Raw genomic sequence first — 19,472 nt, forward strand, 5'->3', positions numbered from 1 at the left:
AAATGATAACTTGGGAGCCAGGGGCTGATGGTGCGGTGGAATGAGATCTGGCTTTAGAGTTAGGCAGACCTGAATCCAAATCCTGTCTCTACCACCTACTAGCTCTATGACTGTGGGGAGTTACTTAACTTCCCCAAGCCTTAGATTCCCCATTAGTAAAATGGAACCGTAACAGTACCTACCTCACACAGTTGTTTTACAGACTAGCAAAAAGGGTGGGCAACACACCTGCATGGCACTGCCACAACCCCACTCAACCCACCCATTCATCAGATAGGTCTGGGTGGAGCACCCTCTCTGGGCCAGGCCCAACTCTTACTGCCCTGTGGTGCTACCGGGGCCTACACAGTGGCCACAGCTGAGGGGTTTTGACTCCTGTCTCTGTTACAGCATCCTTCTGGATGAGGAGGGCCACATCAAACTCACTGGTGAGTAGAGGCACTGCCCTCTTGGGCCCCGGGAAAGGGCAAAACAGGCTCCTGGTTGATCTTGGCTGAGTGTTGGGGGCTCATTCTTTCTGAGAGGCTGTGCCGGTTACTCGGAAATGATCAAAAACCTGGATTTGAAACATCCTGGGTTTGAATCCCAGCTCCCTACTGTGTAACCTTGGGCAAGTTACCTAACCTCTCTGGACCTTAGCTTCCTCCTGAGCCTCATGGGGACAATGCCCTCAGTCCTCTGGGCAAGGGGGTTGAGTGTGCAAAGGGTGGCAGCGAGGAAGACAGGGGTCCTGAAGATGTGTCCTCATGCCCTCCTTGCTACAGACTTTGGCTTGAGCAAGGAAGCCATTGACCATGAGAAGAAGGCCTACTCCTTCTGCGGAACGGTGGAATACATGGCGCCCGAGGTCGTCAACCGCCAGGGCCACACCCACAGTGCAGATTGGTGGTCCTATGGGGTGTTGATGGTGAGTACCCAGGCAGGTGTAAAGGATCCAGCCCAAGTCTCTGGCCTCAGCTTCCCCATCTATACAGTGAGGGGGTTGATGGTCTCTAAGGCTCTCTCCCCCTCTCCTCTCATACCCAAGCTGGTCTCACCCTGCCTGTAGCTGTACCTTCCTTCCTTGGAAGCATTCCAGGCTTGACCCCACCCAGGGTGCCCCTAACCCAGCTCAGGGACTCTCCCCAGCCTCAGGCCCCTAGTGCCACTCCTGGTGTTCTGGGTTGGCAAAGGGGTGAGGGAAAGACGCAATTCTTGCTCTAGGTGGACTTGGACGTCCAACAGGCCAGCAAGAATCCTGGGACTGGAGCAGAGTGGCCTGGGTGAGAGGAGGCAGGGGGGCGTGGGACAGGGATCAGAGCCTGAATAGAGCCTTGTCCTCTGCAGTTTGAGATGCTGACGGGCTCCCTGCCCTTCCAGGGGAAGGACCGGAAGGAGACCATGACACTGATCCTGAAGTAAGCACCAGCTCTGCCCTGATAAGTCAAGGTCTCCCCCAAACCCTGGCCCCAGTTTGGGGGCCAGAGTATTACCCCGTACCTTCCTCAGATTCCCCCATTAATGAGACACTCCTCTGGGTTAAACATTACACTTTCTAAAGCCCCCTTTTCATCCACTGGGGCCTGTGGGAAGGACCCCTGAAGTCTTTGGGAGATGAGTTAGTAAACAGCTTGTCTGGCCTGAGCTGGGAACTAGACTGAGGCAGAGAGGGAGAGGGGAGATGAGGCCTCTGGGGCGGAGCCCAGCTCTGATGAGACCCGGGGGCTGTTTCAGGGCAAAGCTGGGCATGCCCCAGTTTCTGAGCACGGAAGCCCAGAGCCTCCTGCGGGCCCTGTTCAAGCGGAATCCTGCCAACCGGCTCGGTAAGCAGCCCTGGCTCAGGGGAGGGGATGTGGCAGTGGGGAGTAGGGTACAGCTGCAGCCTAGGCCACAGGGCCACATCTGGGGCTGAAAGGGGCCGTTGTCCTTTGTGTGGGAAGACAATGCCGCCGGCCACCCTGCTTTCTGGCTCCATGTGTGGTGTTAGAGGGGGGTTTGACCTGTGTGTAGGGGGAAGGCAGGAACTGAGTCATCCCCACTCCCTCTGGGGACAAGGACAGAGGCCCTCACACAGCTTCTCCGCCAAGGCTGCTGGCACAAGAGAAAGAGCATGAGCTCAAGAGTCAGAAGGCTCAGGTCCCAGTCCCTACTCTGAGTCAAGTCCCCACTGCCTGGCACACAGCAGTCCCTCCACAAATATTTGTTGAACGAATGAGTGCCATTTATGAGCTAAGTGACCCAAGGCACATGACTTCCCCTCTCTGAGCCCTAGGTTCCTCGTCTCAGTGGGAAAGGATGATCGTAAGCTAGCCACAGGGCTCTTTTGATTGAATGAGGTCGTGTGAACGTACCCGGCACGTAGCAGGTTTTCAGTGTGTGTTGGCTTCCTTGGCTCCTGGGTTTGTAAGGTCCGGTCCAGGTTCCTGGGGTCGAATGGAATGAGAGCCTGTCTCATGGTTGAAAAGGGCAATTGGATGATAGAAACAGAGACGAGGCCTGCGTTGGGAGGGGTGGGACCCTCTGTAGATCTTAGAATGAGTCCAGCCTTTTTCCTGACTGTGTGGCCTTGGACAAGTTGCCTAACCTTTTGGGGCCTTCCTTTTTTCATCAGTACGTTGGAGCTTGATCATCAGAGGCTCCAGAAAGTGGAAAATGCAGAGTAGGAGACAGGCCTTAGGGTGGTGGCTGGGTGGATTCAGGACAGGGTGAGCCCATCCTCCCCGCTACTCCAGCAGCTGGTCCCAGAGCACTGTAAGCCCCTTAGAGGGCAGGGTGGATGTCTGGAGATTGGATCATCCAGGGACAGGCTCTTCATTTGGTATCTTTCAGGCTCCGGCCCTGATGGGGCAGAGGAAATCAAGCGACATGTCTTCTACTCCACCATCGACTGGAATGTGAGTGTGTCCATCGGTGCCAGGGCTCTGGCCAGGGCTCCTACTGTGTTGACCACAGGAAGGGTGGTGGAAGGGGGGCCTCTGCAAACTAGGGCCTCAGATGCGGGAATGGAGTGTGACAGATGCTCTTGGAAGCAAGGGCTGGCCTCCTGAGGGCAAGCAGTTATGCCCTGTCCACTGAGCAGCATGACCTATGCCCCAGGCCCAGGACCCCCTCCTGCTTGGGGCACCTGGCAGGCTGTGGGGGGTACTGTGGTGACCAGAGCTCCCACCTCACCTTGCAGAAGCTGTACCGTCGAGAGATTAAGCCACCCTTCAAGCCAGCGGTGGCTCAGCCTGATGACACCTTCTACTTTGATACTGAGTTCACATCTCGCACACCCAAGGGTGCGTCTTTCATCTGGTTTGTCTGTCTTGGGCTGGTATGGGAAGGAAGAAGGGAGTCGGGGGCACCTTGGGACACAGGGATGGTCAGGGGCTCTGGCAGGCCCAGGTGTGTGGGTAGTCAGGCCAGCGAGTTTCTAGCCCCATGGGTCTCTGACTCTGTGTCCCTGTCAAGCTCTGCCTGCCTCTCCTACTCTAGGGCTCTGTGGGCCTCTTTGTTCTGGAAGAGGGAGTGGGGGTGTGTGGGCCATTAAGGCCACAATAGAGAAGTCAGGACCCCTGCCTCAGGCATCTTCTAACCCACTGGGAAGACCAAACCCATCAGGCTTACAGTCACGTCAGGGATAAAGAATCTAACTCCGCAGAACTGCGTGGTGGAGACAGTCTGGCAGAGCAGAGGTGACAGCACCCACAGGTCAGGGACAGGCGTGGGAATCGGCCTTGACTATTCTGACTGCTGGGCTCAGTGTACTCTTCTGGAACATGGGCACAGCCACAGACCCATTCATACCCTGGGGCTGCTGCAAGAAACCATTAGTGGGCTTCTGGGAGGGAGCTTGGTAAATCCTAACATTTTGGCCAGATACTGGCATTGGGTGAGGGTGGCATGTTGGTTCTGGGAGGCCTCCTAGAGGGGCATGTTTTAGCAGAGGGGGTGCTTTTCTCACTGCACCTTGCACCTCTGATGACAGACAGCTCAGCACCTCTCTAAATAGTCTGTCTCCTCTTTATTCATTTATGCAACATATGTACCAGCTGCCCACCGTGTACCAGCCATAGGGGGATCAATGGTGCACGAGACAGACCCACGCCCTACCCTCATGTAGCTCAGGCTCTTGTTGGGAGAGAGACATGAAAACAGCTGCTGGGCAGTGTGACATCCGCAGCTTCACAGGGGCAAGGAGCTGCGTTAGGCACGTCTCCCAGAGGAGAGGGCATGTGAGCTGAGCCTTGAAGGACAGTCAAAGAGTGGATTGTCTACTTAGAGGGAAGAGCACATGCAGCGGCTCAGAGACCCCTGTAAGGATCTGAGCAGTCCAGCATGGCTCAGCTGTGGAGTGGGGAAGGACGAGGCTAAGATCACAAGGACCTCCGTTGCCAGACTGAGTTGGGCTTTCTCCTGAGGGAACCATTTGAAGGGCGCAGATAGGGTGGCAGATTTGTGGGGGAACCATCCCTCTGGCTTCTGTGCAGAAGACGGACCTGAAGGGGCATCCTGAGGTGTGGAGGCCGGGAAGGGGCATTTAGGAAGGGGTAAACTGTCTTGGCATGAGCTGGAGGCCAGATGTGTCAGGACTGGGCTGGTCTAAGCGCACATGATCAGATAGGCTAAGGCCTGGGAGGGATGGGCCCTGCGCGAGCTCCCACCGCAGCCAGGTACTGAGGCAGGCCTGGAAGCCCGTGGTCCCCCTTTGCTAGGCTGCCTCGGGGTCAAGGGTACCTCAAGCTCACATTCCCTTCCTGCCCTTACAGATTCCCCAGGCGTCCCCCCCAGTGCTGGTGCCCACCAGCTATTCCGAGGCTTCAGCTTTGTGGCCACTGGGCTGATGGAGGACGATGGCAAGCCTCGGGCCATGCAGGCACCACTGCACTCAGTGGTACAGGTGAGGGAGATGGGGAAGCCACAAGCTTGAGAATACAGGCTCCAGAGTTGGACAGGCCTGGGTTCAAACCGTAATGCCACCGTGGAGCCCGCAGGGCCTCCACCCGCCTTGGACCTCACTTTCTCCATTTGTAAAATGGGAATGATAATGCCTGCCTCATACGGTGGCCCTGATAAATAGACGACAACGTGGATATCAATTTCCCAGCACACAGCCAGGGTCTGGGTAAATACAAGGGGGTGCCCGGGCTGGTGGAGTGGGGGAGTGGCTGTCAGTCCCTGACAAGAGTGGATGGCAGGGGATTTGTGTCTCCTCACCCTTGTCCCCCATTTGTATGCTTTTACTGCTTCATGGAAAGTTTAGCGTTGAGAGGCAAGGATATAGACTCTGGAGCTCATTGCTGGGTTCAGAGCTTATAGGGTAGGGTAAGGGACCTGATGAAAGCACTTAGCAGAGTGCCCGGAACACAGCACACACTGAGCATCATATGAACACTGGCTACTGTTAATGTCTCAGAACCATGAGACACCCCATGAGGTGGGCTGCGATACCCCAGAAATGGGAGGCAACTCACCCAAAGCCATAGTAAGTGACAGAGCTGGGCCCCAGCTCAGGGCTCCTGTGTCCCTCTCGGGCTTGCCCAGGTTTCTTGCACACACCTCTCAATGTGTGTGTTGTGACTCTTTTGTCCACCCCCTCTACCACCCGCTGAGCGCAGACTGCAGCCCAGGCAGGCTGGGAGCCAGCGAGTGTGCCCATCGTATAGAGCAGAAAACTGAGGCCCAGACAGGGGCAGTTTCCTGCCTGAAGTCACATGGCCAGCACTCTATCCCAGGCCTCCTAGCTCTTCCCTGGTGCCATCTCCATTGAGCCAAGGCCTTGGGTGCTGGGGGACGGCCCTGGCACTCTAGAGCCAGAGGTCATCCCCATCTCTTTGTGTCCTGCTACAGCAACTCCATGGGAAGAACCTGGTTTTTAGTGACGGCTACGTGGTAAAGGAGACAATTGGCGTGGGCTCCTACTCTGTGTGCAAGCGTTGTGTCCACAAGGCCACCAACACGGAGTATGCTGTTAAGGTGGGCCTCCCGACCGTGTCTTGGACAAGGCTGCTGGGCTGGGGCTGAGCCCAATGTATCCATGGCCCTTTGGTTGGGAGGGTTGGTGCCTGAAGGTCTGTGGATGAGTGAAATGTGTGCGGCTGAGACACCCAGGCCCTGCAGTGTGGGCTCCATGGCAGGGAGGGACCCTGGAGTCTCCCCTGACACTCACATTCACCCCTTTTTCTTCAGGTCATCGACAAGAGCAAGCGGGATCCCTCTGAAGAGATAGAAATTCTTCTGCGGTACGGACAGCACCCCAACATCATCACCCTGAAAGATGTGAGCGGGGGTCCTTGAGACTAGGGTAGGGACTGGGGCACTTGACTCCCTAGGATTTGTCTCGGGGTTACCATTCCTTTAACTTCTGATCCTCCTCCCAGTGCTCATGGGGAGGGGGAGGAGGACCCTTGGTCCCTCCAGTCTGACCACACCCCAAGGGTCCTCTACTTCATACTTGAGCATTCTCTGAGAGTTTTCCTGCCCTTCAGGGGACCAGAGCCACTGAAGCTCAGAGCACAATACATGCCTAAGGCTCATGTCATTCTTCCCTGAACTGGGAAGCTGGTAACCAAGGGGCCCAGGCCTGGCACTGGGGAGAGGGGCCTGATGGTGAGGTCCTCGGCAGGTATATGATGATGGCAAACACGTGTACCTGGTGACAGAGCTGATGCGGGGTGGGGAGCTGCTGGACAAGATCCTGCGGCAGAAGTTCTTCTCAGAGCGTGAGGCCAGCTTCGTCCTGTACACCATCAGCAAGACTGTGGAATATCTGCACTCACAGGGGGTAAGTCTGGATTAGGGGAGGGGGCCGGGGATGCCAAGAGTCATACCATCAGCAGAGTACATGAACTATTAGGCTGGCCCAGGAGTAGTAGTCTCCAACTATGGGAGAAAAACTGATGGGTGGGTCATTTAGTAGATGGATATAAGGAAGGAGGAGGGAGGGAGAGAGGAGGCTAAACTGTGAAAAGAAACATTTATTCAGTATGTGTTATGTGCCAAGCACCATGCTAAGGTTTTATGGAAGATGAGGTTTCTTTACATTGTCTCAGTTGATTATCACGACTCTGAGGTAGATGCTGTTATTGGCCCCCCTTTACAGATAAGAAGATTGAGGCTCAAAGATGTAAGGTTATTTGCTAAAGATCACACAGCCAGGGAAGAAAGGGGTCAGAATGTCAGACTGAGGAGTTTGGGTGGGAGTGGTTTTGAGTTATAGAGCGGCAGGGTCATTGTGGGGAGCCGTAAGGCTTCAGGGAGGTGAATCTGGCTGAGTTCAGTTGCTAAGACAGAGGACATGGATGCAGGAGGAAATGCTGCTGGAAACACAGCAGGTGCTGCAGAAGAGGTACAGGGCCAGGGCCGGCCCGTGGCTCCCTCGGGGGAGTGTGGTACTGATAACACCAAGGCCATGGGTTCAGATCCTATATAGGGATGGCCGGTTAGCTCACTGGGAGAGCGTGGTGCTGACAACACCAAGTCAAGGGTTAAGATCCCCTTACCAGTCATCTTTTTTTAAAAAAAAAAAAAGAAGAAGAAGAAGAGGTACAGGGCCAAACAGCAGAACTTAGCCTTTATTATTGCACAAGGCAGGTAAGCACGAGATGACATTGGGCCAAGGCTGCAGAACGAAAAGGAGATAGAAAAGTTCCTTATGGTATATTAAAGCCAGACCAGTAGAGTTAGCATGAGTTTCTCTGGATGAGGTGACATTTTAGGGTGCTTCTAATAGACAGCCTGCAGATGAGGGGTGCAGGCTCTGGAATCCAATGGGCTGTGTCCGGGTCTTGGCTTCTTAACTCACCCGTGTGCGAGGCTTGGAAAGCCGCTTCATCTCTCTGCAAACTCATGATAACAAGAGTTGACACCTCACAGGGTGGTCTGGGATGAAGCAAGGTACTTCCTGGGAAGGCACCGTGATCCGGCACAGGCAGCGTTCATGCAGTAACCACCATGTAAACATTCAGGGGAAATAGGACCAGACTGAACACATACAAAACTGTCAAGAATAGTGTAATGGACCCCCACATCCTCATCACCCACATTCAAGAATTGCCAAAATTTTTATCACACTAGCTATTTCTTTTCTTCCCCCCTTCCCGCTCTTCCTTTTTTTGTTGTTGTTGAAGTATTTTTCTCAACTTTTTATGAGGGAAATTCAAATCTACAGAAAAGTTAAAAGAATAGAACAATGAAAAAACCATTTTCCTCCAGATTAACCAAACTTAACAACCTACCACACTTGCTTAACCTCTCCTTTTTTGTCTCTGTCTCTGTCTCTCTATGTAAATATATATGTATTTGCAGATGCATTTAAAAGGAAGTTGCAGACATTATGACACTTGATCCATAAACACCTATAACTAAAGTATTTTAAAACATGTCCCAGACCTCACATCGTCATAGGCATTTATCTGTGACTCTAAGAAAGGGTGAACATTTGCTTTTATAACAACTAACAAAACTAACAATTACTTGTTTTCACATAGTACCCCATTATCCATAGACCCATTTTCTTTATTGTCCTTTCAAAAATGTCTTTTTGTGATTGGTGTATTATAATCACGATCCCTGCAAAGTACACACATTTCATTTAGTTGTTATATTTCTTAAGTCTCTCTCTCTTTTTTTCCCTATTGAAGTAAAATTTGCCTACAGTAGATCTAAGTGCACAATTTGATGAGTTTTGTTAAACGTGGTAACATATCCCTGTTACCTCCATAATAAGACCCTTTTTTATGCCACTGACTTGTTGAAGAGCTCAGTTCTGTGGAATGTCCCACATTCTGAATTGTCTGTTTGCTTCCTCCTGGCATCATTTACATTTTTTGTCCATTGTCTTGATTTCCTGTAAACTGCAAGTTGCTCTAAAGTCTTTATTAGATTCAACTTCGCCTTTTGGGGGTATGGGAGTAAGGTTCAGAAGGCCAAGGTCGTCGACTCTGTGGGAGGTGTACTGTGCTGCATATTGCATCTGATCTGGGGGCACACACAGCGTTACATTGCCCCCTCGTTAGTCACGTCAGGTAGCAACAGTCTGATCTCTTCATTGTGAAGATCGTCATCTAATGGTTTTATCCTTTCAGGATCTTTGATTGATTCTTTCACTGAATCAATGATTTTGTTAGGGTTTGCAAAAATTGCAATGTCTGGTTTATTAGGGAGAATTCTTTTGTAAAAAAGAACTTTAGGGGCTGGCCTGTGGCTCACTCGGGAGAGTGTGGTGCTGTTAACACCAAGGCCACGGGTTCGGATCCCATATAGGCATGGCCGGTTAGCTGACTGGGTGAGCGTGGTGCTGACAACACCAAGTCAAGGGTTAAGATCCCCTTACCGGTCATCTTTTTTTAAAAAACAAACAACAAAAAAAAAACTTTACTTCATAATCAAAGCTTCAATTTGGTTACCACATGTGCTTTTAATGGTCATATTTGAAGTGGCTTTGGTTTTTGAAATGGCCAGTGCAAACATTAATATTTAAACATGTCATGCCGAGCCCGTGGCGCACTTGGTAGAGTGCTGCGCTGGCAGCGCGGCGACGCTCCCGCCGCGGGTTCGGATCCTATATAGGACTGACCGGTGCACTCACTGGCTGAGTGCCGGTCACGAAAAAACGATAAACATGTCAGAGAGTAAATGTGTTTACTTTCCTGCTGTGTTCACTAGTGAGTACTAGTTAATGTTACCCCCAAGAAGGTTTAGTAGAGCCAAGCAAGTTCTATTATTGGTCACATGAAGCCAAGAGCAAGGAAGAACTTTCTAGAGTGGGGAGCTGCCTTCAAAGGAACTGAGCCCCCTCCACTAGGGGTGTGCAGGCTCCAAGCACAGACAACCACTTGGCGGGCATGTTATTGGAGGAAATTGTCTCCTTCCCAAAGCCAGTAATCTCTATGGTTTCTGGCCTTTTCCAAATACCACAGGCAGTTGATGAGTAAATGGAAAGCTCTTCTTATTGAGGTATTTGGGGGGATTCTCTGGGTTGATTTGGCATCAGCAGAAGCTATGGTCTATAAGCTGGGAATCCCACAGGGGTGACCAGGGAACAAGGTCCACTGGGACCCCTATTTGTTTTAATGTTATCTTTTTATTGAAGTATCGCATAAACACAGAGAATTGCATAAATCATAATGTACAAGTCATTAGATTTTCAGAAGTGAATACACCCTTGTAACCAACACCCAGATAAATAAACCATTTTCAGTTCCCCCATAGCCTTCCCCTTCCATAAGGATAACCATTCTAAGCTAATTTCTAATAGATTATTTTGCCTGATTTTGAATTGTATATAAACCTTCTCTTTTGTATCTGACTTCTGCCACTCAACATTGTCTTTGAGATTCATTCATTTGGTCAACTAATCTGCAGTTCATTCATTCTCATTGCTGTGTAGAATTCTACTGTATGAGCAGACTATGATTTAATTGTCCATTCCACTGTTAATAGACATTGGGTTGTTACCAGTTTTTGACTGTTACAAATAATGCTGCCGTGACATTCTAGTACTTGTCTTTTGGTGAACATATGTACATTTTAATGTTGGTTGTGTACGTAGAAGTAAAATTGCTGGATCACAGTGTATGCATATGTTCATCTTTAGTAAATATTGCCAAACAGTTTTCCAAAGTGGCTTTACCAATTTACACTCCTAACAGAAGTATATGAGAGCTCTGTGCTTGCCAGTTCTTGGTATTTTTCATCTTTTTAATCATAGCCATTCTGGTAGATGTGGAGTGGTATCTCGTGATTTTAACTTGCATTTTCCTGATGACTAATGAAATTGAGCACCTCTTCATATGTTTATTGCCATTAGACAGCCTCTTTTATGAAGTTCCTGTTAAGTCTTTTGTCCATTTTTAAAAATTGGGTTGTCTGCCCTTTTATTTTATTTCGTATAACTTCTTTATTTAATATAAGACGTCTTTTTTAAGTCCTCAGCCTGCCTCTTGGTTGTTTCTACAATGTCCCCATCATGCTGGGAAGAGCCTGCTTGAAAACAGCCTTTGAGTCGTGGACTCAGTAGAGTCAGCCTCGTGCTTTGGCTTCTCTCTTTAACAGATGATTCACACAGAACAACTTCACCTTTTTTGGCTGGTCATAGGTGCCTAAATGCATATTCTCTGATGATGCTGCTGATGATAAAGATCTGCTGCTAATGGCAGCTGACATTACATGCCACTTTCCATAGGCCAGGCAGGGTTCTGAGCACTTTACATGTTAACTCAATTGTACCAGCAAACCTATGAAGAAGGTATTATCATTATCTCCGTTTTTTTTTTTTTTAAAGATGACCAGGGGGCCAGCCCGTGGCTCACTCGAGAGAGTGTGATACTGATAACACCAAGGCCACGGGTTCGGATCCCATACAGGGATGGCTGGTCCACTCACTTCGGAGAGTGTGGTGCTGACAACATCAAGTCAAGGGTTAAGATCCCCTTACTGGTCATCTTTTAAAAAAAAAAAAAAAAATGACCGGTAAGGGGATCTTAACCCTTGACTTGGTGTTGTCAGCACCACACTCACCCAGTGAGTGAACCAGCCATCCCTATATGGGATCCGAACCCGTGGCCTTGGTGTTACAGCACCACACTCTCCCGAGTGAGCCACGGGCTGGCCCTATGTTGTTTTTTTTTTTTTAATTGAAATATATTGATTATACGTATTTGTAGGGTACAGAGTTTAATATCAATAAATGTATACAATGTGTTGATCAAATACAGGTAATTAGCATATTCATCTTTACAAAACTTAATAATTTCTTTGTGATGAAGACGTTTGATCTCCACTCTTCAAGCCATTTGATAACATGCAGTAAATTATTATTAATTATAGATGCCTAGCTCGACTATCCACCAATAGAACTTATTTTTCCTACCTAGCTGTTTTGTGTCCATCATTATGTACCTTTTATTTTTTTATTTTATTTTTATTTATTAATTTTTTTTTTTGTCTTTTTCATCACCGGCACTCAGCCAGTGAGTGCACAGGCCATCCCTATATAGGATCCAAACCCGCGGCAGGAGCGTCGTTGCACTCCCAGCGCCGCACTCTCCCGAGTGTGCCACGGGCTCGGCCCCATTATGTCCCTTTTAAAAGTGAGGGGAGGGCCGGCCGGTGGCTCACCCGGAAGAGTGCGGTGCTGATAACACCAAGGCCACGGGTTCGGATCCCATGTAGGGATGGCTGGTTTGCTCACTGGATGAGCGTGGTGCTGACAACACCAAGTCAAGGGTTAAGATCCCCTTACCGGTTATCTTTTAAAAAAACAAACAAAAAAAAAAAAATGGGAAAAGTGAGAGAATCGAGGCTTTCGGAAGATAAGTAACTTGCCCAGTTTCAGAGCTAATCTGTCTCCAATGGTTGTGCAAGAATAGCATCTGTCCCCTAATTTTTTTGTGCTTTTTGTCGTCTGACAGTTTTTAAGTGCTGCTTCACAAGCAGCCACTGTATCTTAACATCCAGCATGATAGTGGAGTTCAGCCTTGGGTAGTTCTGGAGTTACTGTGACAACAGTTGCCATTTCCAAAACCCTGTGCTAAATATTCCTGCTTTTCTTTACAATATTGGGGTTGAACACTGTTATCAGCCTCATTTTACTGGTGAGAAAACCGAGGGCTAGAGAGGTTAAGCGACAAGCCCAAGACCACACAGCTATGAATGGTACAGCCAGAATGCATACTCTGGCCTTCCTGACTCCTTCCTGTGACTGAAATCACAGCTCTGCTAGAGGTCATAGCCTATTGATTCAGTGGCTGCATTTGACCTGCAAGATGTTGGATGTTTTTTTTGTTTTGGATTTGGTTTGGTAAGGTTTGGTAATTGGGCTGCTTTTGGAAAACTGAGTTGCTACGTGGTGACAGTCAGCTGGAGCCAAGTAGCAGCTGCCCCCTTTACACTGGTTGGGGCAGTTCCCACTCTGCCTGGCCTCACTCATCACTTGCCCAGCCTGTTGTGATTTTCAGTGCAGTAACATGTGAGAATGTATTCCACGTCCCCTCACAGACACACCTGAGGATCAGGTATCAGAATCACCTGTGCGGCTTTCACAAGCTGTGCCCCTCACCCCCAGCCCACCCTCCCCCACCATCCCTATTGCTACCAGCCATGGTAGGACACAGTTCCCTCTAAGTTTGTTGTTTCTTTATGTTGTGTTAGGGCAGGATAAAGACCAAACACTTCCATATCCCTGTTTCCCAAAAGTGTCTTCTGTGCCACACGAAGCTGGAAAGACCATGGAATTAAGGTCAGAACTGGGTTCAAGTCTTGCCTCTGCCTCTAACTTACACGAGCAAGTCAATTGTCCTCTTAGAGCCTCAGTTTCCTCCTCTGTAAAATGGAGCCAATAATCCCTGCCTGCCCACTTACCGAGGTACTTTAAATGGGGAATATCACTTGTACAGCGTAGTTGGTGTCCTCAGCTAAGCTGAGCATCCCTGGCATCTAGGAAGTTTGGCTGGACACTCTGTGGGGAAAAGAGTCTACATTCTCAGGGCCTGGGGCTTGTACTCTGGGCCATATGATGGTGTTGGAAGGAGAGAGCCCAAGGGCCTGGATACAATTCACAGCGTGTTGTTGCGGTGGCTCATTTTTCCTCATCTGCCTGTCACTCTTCCTTCTTTGGAAGTGGACTGTGCTAGGCCATGTCTACCCTCCAATCTGCCCACTCCACGGGCACCTGCTAGAGGGCTCGGGGCTCAGTTGGACTAAGAAAGGACCGTCTTGGTTAAGCCAAGTATTCTAACCTGCAAGGTGTCTATGTGTTTCAGAGGTGTGATTTGTTCATACATTGCACAAAATTCACTTAGCACTTGCTCTGTGCTGGAGGTGACCAGGCACTCCACGGACAGATATGGTTATGGTTATTACTGAAGGAGCCCCCAGGGGCCTAAGCTCAGGGCGCCTGAGAGGATGCAGTGGACAGTGAGGCTGGAACAGATGGCTAAGCCTCCTACAGCAGGCTAGAGCTTTGGACTTTATCTTACAGGTAGTGAGGAGCCATTGAAGGCTTGTGAAAATGCCCAGGGAGGTTCCATTTGTTCATGGGAGGAGGAACAGGAGGGTGAGAATATGATGAGTTTAGTGAGAGGTGTGTTGAGTCTGGGGCTCTGCAGAACATCCAGTGGTTGCCATTTGGTAGGTAGCTGGGTATATGAGCCCGGGCTCAGGAATGTTCTGGGCTAGGGTTAGAGATTTGAGAGTTGTTGGTAATTAGGTGATAGAGGATTGACTGTGAACAGAACTGTACAGAGGGAGAGGGGAGGAATGAAGAGTGGGGTAGTTCAGCCCCCTCAGGTTACAGATGAACAAATGGGGGCCAGAGGAAAGTCATTTACTATGGCCTCAATAGCAAGTGGCATTCACCCATTCATTCCAAAGAATTTATTGAGCACTGAGTACCTACTGTGTGCTAGGAACTGTTCTCTGTCTGTGTATGTATGTGTGTGTGTGTGTTTTGTGGCTGGCTGGAACAGGGATCCAAGCCCTTCACCTTGGTGTTATAACACTGCATATTAACCATCTGAGCTTACTGGCCAGCCCTTTGTTCTTTTCTTTTAGTTTTTTAGTTTATTTTAGTTTAGTTTTGTTTTATTCTTTTGTGTTGCATTTATACTAGGAACTACTCTAAGTGCTGGGATACAGCAGTGAGCAAAACACTCATGGAGTATGCATTCCAGAGGGCAGATTCAGAAAACAAATTAAATATTATGTCAAGTAGTGGTAAATGCTATAGATAAAAACAAAGCAGGGTAAAGAGACTAAGGCATAATGGGGAGTGGTTGCTATTTATATGGGATTATCAAGAAAGGCCTCACTGATGGGTGACATTTGAGCTGAGACCTGAAAGAAAGAGAATGTGCCAGGCAAGTGTGTGAGGGAAGAGTTCCAGGAAGAGGGAACCACAAGTGCAAAGGTCCTGAGGCAAGAGTGTGCTTGGCATATGGAAGGAAGAGCAAAGAGGCTGGTGTGGCTGAAGCAGAGTCAGCAAGCGGGAGAGCACTAGAAGACCAGAATGCAAGAGATGTGGGTGAGGGGCAGGGGAGAGACCAGGTGGGGCCCTGTAGGCCATCGTAAGGGCTTTCCCTATTAGGAGGGGAAGGCTTGGAGAGTTTCAAGCTGGAAGGACGTAATCTGACTTAGGTTTAACAGGATCACTCTGGCTCCTATGTTGAGACAGACTGTAGGAGGTGAAAGTGGAAGGAGGAGGTTGTAATAACTGGTGTGGGAGGCGGGGACACACAATGATCATGGCTGGGATCAAAGTGCTGTCAGTAGAGGGGCAGAGAAATGGTTGGCTCTGTATATATCTTAATGGTAGAGCCAGCAGAGTTTACTGATGCATTGACTGAGGAATATGAGAAAAAATAAAGAGGAACTGAGAATGACTTAAGATTTTGTCCTAAGCAACAGGAAGGATGGAGTTCCCACTAATTAGATTGAGTGATGAACAGACTATAGGGGAGATATTAGGAGTTCAGTTTTGAACAGGTTAGGTTAGGCCTACCTTGCAGACATCTACACAGAGATTTCAAGTAGGTAGCAACAGCGGTAACACCTCCATTTCAGCCCCTTCCCCTCCTTTTGGATGCCGGGTCCTTCTGTTCCTCTCTCTGTACCCTGTCTTTGTAGCTTTCTCATCCCTGGCAGTTGACTTGAGCCACTAGCAGCCTTCTCACATTGAGAACTGACTCCCACCCCTGTCCCTAGGTTGTACACAGGGACCTCAAGCCCAGCAACATCCTCTATGTGGACGAGTCTGGGAACCCGGAGTGCCTGCGCATCTGCGACTTTGGTTTTGCCAAGCAGCTGCGGGCTGAGAATGGGCTCCTCATGACACCTTGCTACACAGCCAACTTCGTGGCACCTGAGGTGAGTGGCCAGTCTCCTCGATGCAAGAGTGAGGGGGGACAGGAGGCCTTGCGCCCCCTCCAAGAGGCTCCACACTGTCCAGGACCCCAGGACTCCAGTCTCTGTGATCTTGGCCCAGGTACCAAGGGAAGATCTAGCCCAAGGCTAGGACCCTTACCCTACCCTTTCGAGGAGTAGCAGGCAAGCATTTGTGGCTACTTTCTCCTGCCCCTCAGACTGACCACCCTCCCCTGCCTTCCTACCAGGTGCTGAAGCGCCAGGGCTACGATGAAGGCTGTGATGTCTGGAGCCTGGGCGTTCTGCTGTACACCATGCTGGCGGGGTGAGTGCCCCCTGGCCTCGACCCCTCCCCACTCCTCCAGCCCTAGTGTCGAGGCCAGGGTGGTGCTTGTCTGATGGGAGGTAGAGACATGGCCCGGCCTTTGGCAGCTCCACCTGGGGAGCACCCGTCTGAGGGAGACATGGAGCCCTCACTCACCCCTAGCCCCAGGATGGAGGCCAGAGGCTGTACCCGGATTGTGTGGGCTTTTCTCCAGATACACTCCATTTGCCAATGGGCCCAGTGATACACCAGAGGAAATCCTGACCCGGATCGGCAGTGGGAAGTTTACTCTCAGTGGGGGAAATTGGAACACAGTTTCAGAGACAGCCAAGGTGAGTCTGTGAGGCTTGTGCTGGGCTCATTTGGAGGAGGGAGGCAAGGTCCCATCCCAGGGCTTCTCAGCACTTCATAAACAGGTTTTCTGCCGCCTCTTTTCTCCAAATGGAATGTTCCATAAATCTCTGTTTCTATGTTTCTCCAAGTGGAAGTTCCCAGGTAGACACACACACACCACCTTGTTTGGGTAACTTGGTGATCATTCACTGGCCCTTCTCGTGTTCTGGGCCCAGTAGGGGACAGAGAGATGCATAATCACAGTCTGTGCCTTGTGGAAACTTAGTGTGGTGGGAGATGCAGGCTTGCACACAAGGAACAGAGATGCCAGGCAGCAGAGAGATGCAGGTCCTCTTGTCCAGGGGTATGAGCGTGGAGGCGCCGAGCAGAGCAGCTGGCTGTGCCAGGCAGGGCCTTCTCAAAGGAGGCAGCTTTTGAGCTTTCAATATTAGTAGCACAGCCGCTCCTTCAAAAAAAATTAACAGAAGTTTCCAGTTATTGGGAACCTCTATGCCTGACACAGGGTTGAGCCCTTTATGAACACTACCACCTCACACCAGCCTATGAGGCAGGTGTTGTTATCCCTGTTTCTCAGAGGGGAAACTGAGGCTCAGAGAGTTGAAGCAACTTGCCCAGGGCACTCAGCTGATGAGCAGAAGGGTCCATTTTTTGTTTTTTTGTGGGGTTTTTTTTGTTTGTTTTTGTTGTGGGAATTGGAGAGGCAGCTGGCCAGTACAGGGATCAAATCCTGAGTCTTGGTGTTATCAGCACCACACTGTAATCAACTGAGCTAACCAGCCAGCCAAGAGTCAAGTTTTGAACCTGAGTCTGTTTGATCCCAAACCTTAGGCTCTTCCCACCTTGCCACATAGGTTTTTTTTTGTTTTTTTTTTTTAAGATGACCGGTAAGGGGATTTCAACCCTTGGCTTGGTGATGTCAGCACCACACTCAGCCAGTGAGCCAACCGGCTATCCCTATGTAGGGATCTGAACCCGTGGCCTTGGTGTTATCAGTACCACACTCTCCCGAGTGAGCCACGGGCCGGCCCCACATGGCTTTTCGAAGGTGAAGGAGAAAGGGAGGGGCATTCCAGGAAGAAGTACCTAGAGCAGCCTTGGCTGTGCTTGGGGAGGTCTGGAACGAGGAAGGGAATGCCTCAGAGAATGGATCGCAGGGGTCGTTGTAAGGGTTCAGGCCAAAGATGGTTGCCTTCCCACTCCCCATCAACGGGACACAGCTGCTTGCTCCCCTGCTGCCCCTCCCACCACCCTCTTACCCCCTGTGCCCCCAGGACCTGGTGTCCAAGATGCTGCATGTGGACCCCCACCAGCGCCTCACAGCTAAGCAGGTCCTGCAGCACCCATGGATCACCCAGAAAGACAAGCTGCCCCAGAGCCAGCTTTCCCACCAGGACCTGCAGCTTGTGAAGGTACAGCCACCAGGCTTCTGGGCATCTGAGGGGGGACAGATCAAGGTGACATGGGCAGGGATTTGGGGTGGCAGAGCCAGAAGATGCTATGTCTGTCCCAGGCACCATGAGGTGGGATAAAGGAGAAAGACAGCCATGCCCTCAGAGAGCCCCAGTCTAAATATAGCTATGTCACAGTGCACTCACAGCCCCCAGTCTGATGGGGTACACAGCTGCTGACTTCTGAAGCCTCCAGTCTGTTGGGAGAGGCAGGACCAGTGACCATGAAGGATCACCAAGACTGGATTAACAGTGGGCTCAGTGGGCTGTGGAATACTGGGAGCGGCTAGCCTGGCTTGGGGCACATGTCTCCTCCCCACCGTCGTGAACTGACCTCCTCCCTTCTCTCTCAGGGAGCCATGGCAGCCACGTACTCTGCACTCAACAGCTCCAAGCCCGCCCCCCAGCTGAAGCCCATCGAGTCATCTATCCTGGCCCAGCGGCGGGTGAGGAAGCTGCCGTCCACCACCCTGTGAGAGGCAGGGCATCCAGGCCGCAGGGCGGTGCTAGCTGGATAGAGACAGCAGTCTTCCCAGAGGGAGCAGGCCTGAGTCACAGGGCCAGGGAGAGCTGGAGCCCTGAGGGGCCTGGGAAGCAGCCAGCCCTGACCACCCCCAGTGAGGGTGTGAGAAGTGCCTTCTCCTTCCCCACGATGGACTCTTCTCGGCTCAGGCTCTGCTGGTTGAATTCAATTCACTGTACAAACTCTTAACTTTTTGTAAAGAAGAAAATGGCATCAACCACCATGGATTTTTACAAGATCCATTTGCCTTTCTGGGAGCAGACATAGCCTGTGCTGCCCCAGCAGGGACACTGAGTCACACAGGCTCTCTGAGGCTGGGACTCCTTAGAGCAGCTTTGGGGTCTTACCCTGGGAACCTCCATGGTTGGCCATCTGTAGCCATCTGCACACGCCTCTAAAGCAGTCCAGTGTCACCTCTCAGAGCCATTGGCCATTCAGCAGAACTCACTCTATCCCCAGCCAGCTCCTTTTCCGTTCTGTTCTGCTGGGGGTGTCTAGAACCACTTCCTGCTAGAGGAGAGGACCAACGCCCTGCCGGCTCCCAGCTCCAGGCACCAGCATCCTCATCGGCCCCGCCAGTGGGTCCTCTGCAGTCAGGCTGGGCAGCCCCAGGGAGAGGCTATGGAGAGCACTTTTTGGCCGCCTTCTGTTGGGGTCTGCCACAGGACAGAGTTCACAGGAGACCAGGGGGCAGGCCATGAGGAGCAGGGGCTTTTTCATTTCTTTCTCAGCTGGTAACTCAGGGTTCATCTGTCCATGGCCTTTCTAATAAACTTACAATTGAGTTGAAGCACGCTCTGCTCCACTTTTCATCCCTGAATTTGCCATCTCTGCTATCAGCTGTTGAGGACTTTGGCGGCAACAAGAAATGGGCCAGGGCCAATTAGGCCAGTTGCTGGGAGCTCAGGTCATTTGGGGAGCATGTGGAATTCTGCTGGCTTTGCCCACCCATTACTGCCAGGGGATTGCATTATAGAATTGATAACAGTAATGGTATTAT

General features: G+C 50.6%; 1 protein-coding gene across 3 annotated transcripts in view; it reads left to right on the top strand.

Moving 5' to 3' along the window:
* The window catches only part of RPS6KA1 (ribosomal protein S6 kinase A1), a 38,152-nt gene extending 18,931 nt beyond the window's left edge, over positions 1-19,221 (top strand). For all 3 annotated transcript variants that reach the window (XM_063104298.1, XM_063104299.1, XM_063104297.1), the window contains 15 exons: positions 391-428; positions 765-907; positions 1,327-1,397; positions 1,714-1,802; positions 2,809-2,873; positions 3,158-3,260; positions 4,731-4,861; positions 5,812-5,937; positions 6,151-6,240; positions 6,587-6,745; positions 15,664-15,825; positions 16,071-16,147; positions 16,362-16,479; positions 17,773-17,910; positions 18,303-19,221. In XM_063104298.1, the coding sequence (XP_062960368.1) occupies positions 391-428; positions 765-907; positions 1,327-1,397; positions 1,714-1,802; positions 2,809-2,873; positions 3,158-3,260; positions 4,731-4,861; positions 5,812-5,937; positions 6,151-6,240; positions 6,587-6,745; positions 15,664-15,825; positions 16,071-16,147; positions 16,362-16,479; positions 17,773-17,910; positions 18,303-18,425 (1,633 nt within the window). In that variant the 3' untranslated portion in view covers positions 18,426-19,221. The remainder of the gene's footprint in view (positions 1-390; positions 429-764; positions 908-1,326; positions 1,398-1,713; positions 1,803-2,808; positions 2,874-3,157; positions 3,261-4,730; positions 4,862-5,811; positions 5,938-6,150; positions 6,241-6,586; positions 6,746-15,663; positions 15,826-16,070; positions 16,148-16,361; positions 16,480-17,772; positions 17,911-18,302) is intronic.
* The last annotated feature ends 251 nt before the right edge of the window (positions 19,222-19,472 follow it).

The sequence above is a fragment of the Cynocephalus volans genome, chromosome 8 (assembly GCF_027409185.1).
Source record: "Cynocephalus volans isolate mCynVol1 chromosome 8, mCynVol1.pri, whole genome shotgun sequence".
Classification (NCBI taxonomy): Eukaryota; Metazoa; Chordata; class Mammalia; order Dermoptera; family Cynocephalidae; genus Cynocephalus; species Cynocephalus volans.